The sequence below is a fragment of the Stigmatopora argus genome, chromosome 19 (genome assembly GCF_051989625.1).
Source record: "Stigmatopora argus isolate UIUO_Sarg chromosome 19, RoL_Sarg_1.0, whole genome shotgun sequence".
In the NCBI taxonomy this organism is placed as follows: domain Eukaryota; kingdom Metazoa; phylum Chordata; class Actinopteri; order Syngnathiformes; family Syngnathidae; genus Stigmatopora; species Stigmatopora argus.
This window is the reverse complement of record NC_135405.1, coordinates 10,183,426-10,192,655: the sequence shown is the minus strand read 5'-3', so window position 1 is coordinate 10,192,655 and position 9,230 is coordinate 10,183,426. Positions and strand designations below refer to the sequence as shown.

Sequence of the window (9,230 nt, the reverse complement as noted above, 5' to 3'; positions counted from 1 at the left end):
TTGGTTTCTATGACCTCATTGGCTTCCTCTCCGTCGTCTTCCTGTCCTTCTTGGGAAGGTTCTTCCCTCTTGGCGAAGACGGCGGCCTTCTCCAATCGTTTTTTCCTCCTCTCTTCCCTCCTCTCCTCCCTCTGCTCCTGCAACTCTTTCTCCAATTTCTTCCTCCGCTCTTCCTCCGCTAACTCGGCCTCCGTCTTCTTCACCCGCCAGCATCCATCCCTCCATTCCCATTCCACTTTGCTTTGCGCGTAATCCGCCACGGCAGCGTCGCAACTTTGGTTGTTTTTAGAGCTCGAACTGCTGCTTTCCGGCCACACGCTCCTAACCTCACTAGTGGCTTCTGCACCCTCATGCTCTCCTTCCTCTTCCTCCTGGACCTTGTTGATGATGGTGTTGACCTGCTCGGTCAGCTGATCGCTGACGGCGTAAGTAACGTCGCTGACGGCGTTGGCCAGGTCGTCCACTTTGCTGCTGACCGAGTCCAATATGGATGAAATGTTGACCGACGGTAGGTTCTGCTGAAAGCTTTTGAAGAAGGCCATCTTTTTTGGGGGGGTCCAGCTGCCACGCGGACCACCACTTTAGCTCATCACAGGCACTGACATGGACACTTGATGATGAGCAACAAACAGACGTATCATTTACCACAAAACAAATAGGTGGAGAAATTCTTTGACAATGACAATAAAAAGATGCAATGGAATATCATGGAAATGTTCTTATATAATTCAATGTAGCGTTAGAACATCCCTGTCAATTAAATTTTATCGAATGAGTTGAACTTGTTAGACAAAAGCACTCATAGTCTTTTAATTTCAAATCGGCATTCCCCATTGAAATGAATGGGAACACATTTCATCAGGTTTAGCCCCGCCACAATTAAAACTAGCAAGAAAATTGTACTACCATGTACAACATTATACCGCCTTTAAAAAAAATATGAAGACTTAAACAGTTTTTGCATCAAAATCATTTTATGACATTGCCTGCTCCTCTTAGTTAGCATACTTTAGCCAATAGATGTAATATGGTCTGATACACACATAGTACACTTTTTGATTTGATTGTGAAAAACTGAGAATGCTATGACTAAATTTTAAAGATCCATATTCAAAGCAAGCAAAAACTTCTTTAAGGCCGGATCACCGAGCCCTGGTCGGTAGGTATTAATGTATACTTATTGTACCCATATTAGTTCTTCAAAACATTGCAAGTTGGGTGTTTCAGAAGTTGTGGTACCTTCGTGGATGTTGTGATAATCACTGAGATGTGCCACCGTGTCAGGACTCTCCACTGACACTTTGTTGCTGAGGTAAAGAAAAAACAGAGCCATCAATGCCATGAAGGCAGCAATGGAGGACAGAACACCCAGAAGCTCAGGAGACACTGAGGAAGAGATAAGGGGACAAATACAATACAACATGTGAGTTATTTTAGGCCTTAATGAGCCTGTTATACACCAAAATAAAACGGGTTAACGTTCCAGTCAGGATTGCAGGGGCAATCAGTGCTCTTTCCACTTGTAAGGCGCATCAGCTCTGTATGTAGGCCATTCGTGGTGCATGCAATCATGCCTGTGCTATTTTTATGGGAGCCTCAAAGAGAACCATCAGACTGCAGTGTAGCTAGCTATAACCACTATACTACATTTATTAACCAGCTTCTCACGTATATGTTTAGTGCAATGTCATCCAAAGGGTAATAAAATCCAAGGAGTCGAATAGGCACATTTTTCCATCCATTTTATGATTTCTCATTAGGTAAGCTGAGGCTTAATCCGCGGATTGGTCACCGTGGATTGACTGCCACTCAATCATAGTGCACGAAGAAATAAACAATTCTCACTCGCATTAGCACTTGTAAAAAAGGGTCTTGAATGAACTCATTTGGACCATCTCGTTTGAGATTTAAGATAATTAACAAACTATTGTGAAGTATATTTTTAAATTGACTTTGTGTTTACATAGACCATATTTTGAAACAACAAAAACAGCACCAAACACAAAAATAAATATATATATACTGGAAAAAATTGTCACTGTGCTCACTAATTTTGTTAGTATGATTTTTGTCCTAGTTGAACACAAAGCTAATACGTATTGTCACAAAAGCAGTCAATTTTTTATATGAATGCCAACACAGCTTTATTGTGTTGCAGATACTAATAGAATAATTATCTACGCTCGAAACCCCATTTGCAATGCATCCCGTCCTTGCTTTTTAAATACAAAGGCAGTGTAAACATTTCTGAAATACCAACAAAAATCATCCCCTCATATCTTCTATTCAACAATTCAAGAGCAAGTGAATGATAAAAATGCAGACTTGGAGTCAGCAACAAAAAAATCCGTCATGCCACATTTGCAATGACAAAACTCCTTTCAACGCCACATAAAATGTTTAGTAAATCAGGCCCACAGAGTGTAGCACTCTTATTTAATTTGTCCAAGTGTCAGAATGTAGTAAAATGCAGTCTTAGAAGAGGCTCAAACTGCACACATGATAGATTTTACTATCCCAATAGAATAAAAGCCTGTGGCAGCAGTCATCTTACCATTTTGAATATCCTCAGGATTTCAAAAGAAGCTTCTTTAGTCTGCTAGATCAGATAATAGACAACAAATAAAGTTCTTCTATATGAAAGAGTATGGCTCCCTGCTATACATACAAAGAAATATACGGTAGTTTTCCACCCTGAATACTGACATGTACTGAGCTCTCAGCCAGTTTGGCCATGGCAATGCTGTGCAAATGTCAACAATGACTGAATAATTTAAACCCATGAGGTAAAATGACCTCTTGGCCCGTGTACACAGGAGAGTAGAGATGCAGTGAACCAACTTTAGAAACTACCAATATTATCATTTTGTCGTATAACACCCAATATTTGATGTGTATTGTAATACTTCTCTTAACAGTACCAATCTCCAAACTTTACACATGTACACCCTCCTAACAAATTAAAGATAATATATATAAAAACAAACTTGTATGTTTTACGGGTGTAAGAAATTAATCTAAAATAACAAAGAAACATTCAGTGGTTGAGGAAAATTGCACATCCTTGTTTAAAATGGAGGGAAAAGTGTCTGACACTTACTTACACACCATCCGATACACACTCTCGATACTGAATAAATCATCAACACACAGCTGCCTTCTTTTTACCGGGGTGAACTTCTACTTGATACACTATTACATAATTCAGCAACATGTCAACGGGGACAAACACGACAAATCAAGAGTGCACCAACACAAACACATGGAAAACATACTGTGTGGAGTGCTTGCTTGGCGTTACCTCGCCGTGCGCAGATGAGCTCGTGAGCGTCACAGTTCCTCCCACCCCCTGGTAAGATAAGATGAAATAAAGAGGGGTTAGGTTAGAAGACCAGACAGATGTTCCTGTAATGCCTGAAATTAGCAAACTGGAAATGATTTAGTGCTCTAAACAATCCATAAAAGGAATGCAGAGAGGATTTATTTCTCCTCTTTTATGAATTCCAATGCTCAATAAAGCTTATATGCTCGCTGGTTGAAAAGTACTACCTTACATTTTAAATTTTGTTGAGAATTCTGGACATTTTATTTTGGAATTACAACTTATAGTATTTTGAAATTCATTGATTCCTCCATAAATAAAACACATTATGAATCAGATTTTTCAAATTGATTGCCCAAGTGTGTGGGTACCTTGTTAATAACCTCTGTGCTCTTTAGAAAAAAACTCCAAGAGCTCACACAGACACAAGACCACCCTCTAGCAGTGAGAAAGGGTAAATATTAAATGACACTGGCCAAGGTAGACTTTTAAGGTCATTAGTAAATCCAAGAATTTCATATCTCACTGAGTAGTCTCAAATACCGTAGTCCTGAGCACAACAGAATGAAAACTTAAAGTGGGATTGCATTTGTCCACTCAAGATAAAAGTCCTTCAGTACGAACGCACACGCAAAGCCTCGCAAATTGTTGATGTGAGGAGATGACTCAGAACTAACAGGCCTAAATAGAAGCAGATTTTTTTTGTTTGAGTGTGTGTGTGTGTGTGTGTAAGTTGACAGAACCACTCAGGTCCAATCAGTTAATACTCTCTGCAGGCGATTTATCCACAAGCTAAAAAGCTTGCCAAATCCCCAAAAGTGTTGCAGTCAGGAAAACACAGACCACCACTTTTAAGTCCTAGGTCTTATTTGATGCAATAATATGAGAGGGAAGTACTATTTGCATGCAATTTTGCATAATACAAAGTCAATTTGCAATTGATGGTTAAATTATGAGCCAATTTTTTTTTAAATCAACTAGATCATGATAGAACAGTTGTATTTTAAAATCTATTTTCCTCCCAAAATCTTTTTGCATGAAAGGCAATATAAATATACATGAATTCTATAGCAGCATTTACAATAAAACTCAAGTAAATTGTGCATCAGATGGCATTGATAGAAATTAATACTCATCACCAATTCATCCCAGTCATCCTCTATAAACATAAGACACATTAAACTAATTACCAAGCTGGGTGTGTACCTTTATCTGGTTAGAAAAGATAGTGCATCTGTTGTTCAGGTGTCATTGCGATGTAAACATCAATGCTGCGCAAAAGACACGTGACACAATGTCCAGAGTGGGACAGTGCACGGCATGTGCCATTTCACTCTCCCATTTTCCATATAAGCATCTTTTGAGACCCTAAATGCATCATTGAGGTCACATTCCTAGTACGTTAAAAAAATTCAACAAAAACAGATCGTCACTCCTGAAATAGATTCGCCTACTGACAAATGCAGTACCAGCAGAGCAAAAGTGTTCTGCACGTTATAGAACAGCACGCCATAACCCAGGTAATTTCGCCTTAAGTGTATTAAAATGATGAACATGTAGTTATCATCCTAACGTGTGTATTTGTTCGAATGGTCTTCCAAACGTGACTGGGATCACCTGAACGCACCACTCCATCATGACTTCACGAGCACACGCGTATCCCGCATCCCGTGATGGGATTGAAAAATTCAGCACCGTACTTCTGCATCAGCACCTCCTGCGCTCCCAAAACGCCACAGCCGCGTGTAAAAAGAATACATTCATGTTCCTCAAAAGGAGGACGAACACGGCGTCCTGCAGTAAAGTTTCACGGGAGACGACCCTGAAAACCCCTCCCCATCACCGCCCCCCCAAAAGAACACCTGAGTGCGAGTTCTTACCGTCCATCGCCATGATGCTCCGTTCCGGACTCTACCAAGTGTGAGGGATGGGAGGGGTGTGGAACGGTCTTCGTGTAGACGTAGAGGTCATTCATGCGTAAGAAATATGGAATATGATAAATTCACTGCAGCAGATTGTGCAATGCACCGAGAGCAGAAAGAGAATTGACAATGGAGTATTGGTGGAAGCTGAAATGAAATATTCAAATTGGTGAGTTGTTAAGAATGGTGAAAGTCATTGAATGAAATTTGGGGATTTTTAACTTTTACTTTCATGTGAGAACAATGGGGACATTTGGAATGGGATGAATATGTTCCAAAATGGCATAAATGATCTTAAATTGAGATTGTTTCAATCAGTTAGGAAGTGAAAGTAAGAGGAAAATTGGTAAATGTGTAATACAGTTGTGGAATTCGTAATTTTGTCAGTGGAAATAGTTTGTGGCTAACAACTTTATTATTGTTGTAAACTTGGGCTGCCATAGATCATTATTAATCAGCTCCTCTGTAAACCTCACGCTATTTACTGTTATCTTACTCTGGTCTTAACATTTCAGCAGTGGATACGGATTTGAACCAAAAACTATACGTTGGCAAGATACTATGTAACATCATTATTGTTTCCCATAGTAAAAGTAGATGTTTTTAAATATCTTATTTGATTATTTACATTAAATACTGACATTTTTCCCCATAGAAGTTCCCAAGATGGAATGTTCAAAAGCTATTTCATGCACATTGTTTTTGTTTTGAGATCTCTAGAGTGAAAACAACATAAAACAAGTTAGGTTACCGTCCATATTCATTTTTGTTCTCATTCATATTTATTTTATTGTAATTCCCCTGGAGTTCAACTAGTGACGTCATCACCCGACACGCCCACTACACTTTGGTGACACTTCCGTAAACTTCTGTGTTCTTTCCCCACTCTTTCCTCTTCGTTACTCAGCCTTTGTGGAACCTTTCTTCAAAGCTCTATAGCAAAAAAAACGATTAACCTTCAACAAAATGAGTGATCTCAAGTTAAACGACGCAAATCAAGTGGTGGACAACGCAGAGGAATCTGACTGGGCGGCGGCCAAAGCGTTTTTCGAACAGCTTAAAACAAACAAGCCCAGACCGGTATGTGCAGTATTGGAGGCTTGGGCTCGAATAGATTTGCCTGTTTCTAACATTATCGCACTGTAAGTGCGAAAAAAGTGAATACTAATAGACAACAGCATTTTGTCTGCACAGGCGCTATAACATGATTGCCTCGCAGTTAAGGGTTCGATTTCCATTGTGTGCTTGTGTGGGTTTTCTACGGGTACTCCAGTTTTCTCCCACATCCCAAAAACATGCAGTTTAGGCTGGGTGAAGACTCTAAATTGCCCTTAGCTATGATTGGTTGTCCTGTTGCCCTGCGATTGGCTGTCCATCGATTCAGGGAGTCCCCCGCCCAGTGCCCGTAGTTAGCTGGGATAGGCTCCAGCACCCCCCACGAGCCTTGATCAGAAAATGAATATTCTATCGCCCCTCTGCAGCCTAAACCCAAGTTTGCTGTCACAATCGCGGTGTCCTCCAGAACCCTTTTCAACATGGTGGCAGAGAGGCAAATCTACGAACAGGAGGGAGTGGAAAGCTACGTGGCCTATCAAATGGAACACGAGAATGAACCTTTCAAGCCGGGAGCAGCTTTCCCATTCGTCAAGGTGAGCTACTATTTGACAGCTTAGTGCGTATCAATGTCTCGTCTGTAACTCTGTGTTCTCTTGCTGAAGCACATTTTTGAAATGTGTTGTAACTTGTGTAACATCCGGAAGTTGCACGTCCATTTCATAGCAACCAGGCTAACCTGTAATGATTATTTACTTATGAGTTATATTAACACATCACCTTCTCAAAGTGTAATGAAGGTAAATGCTCTGGTAAAAAGGTTCTACAGAGACTTATGGTAAAATGTGTTGATAAAACAAGGAGGAGTTAAACGCTTTAAATGGTCACTTTGTAACTCATTTTTTTACATATTGCACTAAACGTATTTTCTATTGATTTTCCCACTCTCCCACACTGCACAGGCACTAATGACGGTCAATGCTCGACTGAGGGAGCTCTATCCGGACAGCGAGGAGTTGTTCGATATTGTCCTTATGACTAACAACCATGCTCAAGTGGGAGTGCGCCTCATCAACAGCATTAACCATTACGGTATGCTAACTTTTAGTAACTCGCGAAACATCTCCAAACACGTCTTTAACGTCACTTCTGTTTCCTCTAGAGCTGACCATCGAAAGATTTTGTATGACCGGAGGGGAAAGTCCAATAGGCTACCTGGAAGCTTACATGACCAATCTGTATCTTTCCAAGGATGCTGAGAAAGTCACGGAGGCCATTAACGAAGGTACGGAACACATTCATTTACATTTATGTGTTTGTTTTTTGAGTATTTCATGGATAATGCCATTTCTTCAGGAATCGCCGCGGCCACAATGTTTATGCCAGAGAAGGAAAACGAGCTTTGCGACAATCAACTGAGGGTGGCTTTCGACGGCGACGCCGTCCTCTTCTCGGATGAGTCTGAGATCATCGTTAAGCAAAGCGGCTTGGACAGCTTTTTTGAGCACGAGAAGAAGTTTGAGAACAAACCGCTTGCTCAGGTACTTTTTTGGGGTTTGAAAATATATATTTCATGGGTTTTTACGGTATGCGTGGGTGTCTTTTTAATCATTTTATTTGTAATACATTTAAATCATAAGTGTTGGCCAATGAAATTGTAACTACTTGCATATAACTCAATACTTGTGACATTCTTAGGGGCCTCTGAAATGTTTCTTGGAGGCTTTGGGGAAACTCCAGCGAAAATTCTATGCCAAGAACGAGCGTTTGAATTGTCCAATCAGAACCTACCTGGTCACGGCACGTAGCGCTGCCAGCTCAGGGGCTCGAGTGCTGAAGACCCTCCGCAGCTGGGGCCTGGAGGTTGACGAGGCTCTCTTCCTGGCCGGAGCCCCCAAAGGGCCGCTGCTGAAGAAAATTAAACCACACATCTACTTTGACGACCAGATGTTTCACATCGAGGGGGCCAAAGAACTGGGCACCATTTCCGCTCATGTGCCGTATGGAATTGGACAGAAGTACCACAAGGGCAAACTCATCGAGCAGCCGAAAAAGGAGTGAAATGCAAAATAGAGGTTGAAATACTCCATTTGAATTACATTGTTATGCTTTACTATTTTGCTGGGGACTTTTGCTAGGGCGTTTGTATTTTTTTAAACAACTTTTGAGAGAGTGTTACTGTATATTTAAGAGTTTCACTAGCCACGACAGTTTCTGTAAATGCTGTATTGTGTTGTACTGAAAAACCACCTTTTATATATGTAAACACGCATCCTAGTTGTTTGGCAATAATGTGGCTCTTTTTTAAATTAAATATATATTTTACAAGTATTTATCTTTAGTAGTGGATAGGTTTAAATGTTGAAAGATCTTTTTTTATGTTTGCATGCTTTATATTATGCTTTACCCTCTTTGCTATTAGTCACCAAACTGACTGGTTCGAGTTACCCATTCATTTACATTATACCTCTACTGTACTTGCAAGGCACGACCACAAGAGGGAAACAATGCTTTACTATTTTGCACAGCCATTAAATATCCTCAACCTTGGATAAATAGAAATGAAACAAAATGTTTTAAGCATCACTTAAAATTAAAAATAAAATAACTCAAACTACAAGCAACAGTTTTTTTCCTGAAATATTTCTAGTTGGACTGAGCATGTCAACATTCTTGCACATACCAATCACCTGGTCAAATTACTTTTTATTATTATTGTTATTATTATTATTATCATTATTTTTTTATTGTTATTACTATAATTACTATTATTGTTGTTATTATTATTATTATAATTATGGCAGTTTTATTGTTTTTTTCTTTGTTAGCAATTTCTGTATAATAAAAATAAATCCCAATTTGGTGTTCGCATCTGTCTTTGGTCTATTTTTTAAATATAGAAGTGATCTAGTACTGTCCTGTAACTCCAACTC

The 9,230-nt window shown here is 39.8% G+C and overlaps 2 protein-coding genes across 8 annotated transcripts in view; one reads left to right on the top strand and one right to left on the bottom strand.

The window, feature by feature from the left end:
- syt14b (synaptotagmin XIVb) overlaps positions 1-5,263 on the bottom strand; it is an 11,315-nt gene extending 6,052 nt beyond the window's left edge. For 3 of the 7 annotated variants that reach the window (XM_077587196.1, XM_077587197.1, XM_077587198.1), the window contains exons 1-3: positions 5,203-5,263; positions 3,302-3,349; positions 1,240-1,386 (exon numbers count right to left, since the gene is read on the bottom strand). In XM_077587196.1, coding sequence (XP_077443322.1) covers positions 1,240-1,386; positions 3,302-3,349; positions 5,203-5,215 — 208 coding nt within the window. In that variant the 5' untranslated portion in view covers positions 5,216-5,263. The other 4 variants (XM_077587194.1, XM_077587193.1, XM_077587192.1 and 1 more) reach the window with 3 other exon arrangements.
- An 831-nt stretch (positions 5,264-6,094) lies between these two features.
- LOC144064986 (cytosolic 5'-nucleotidase 1A-like) lies at positions 6,095-9,164 on the top strand. Its single transcript, XM_077587917.1, has 6 exons — positions 6,095-6,324; positions 6,726-6,893; positions 7,260-7,389; positions 7,460-7,582; positions 7,654-7,838; positions 7,996-9,164. The coding sequence occupies exons 1-6, from the start codon at positions 6,211-6,213 to the stop codon at positions 8,356-8,358; spliced, it is 1,083 nt and encodes a 360-aa protein (XP_077444043.1). The 5' UTR covers positions 6,095-6,210; the 3' UTR covers positions 8,359-9,164.
- Positions 9,165-9,230: the final 66 nt, after the last annotated feature.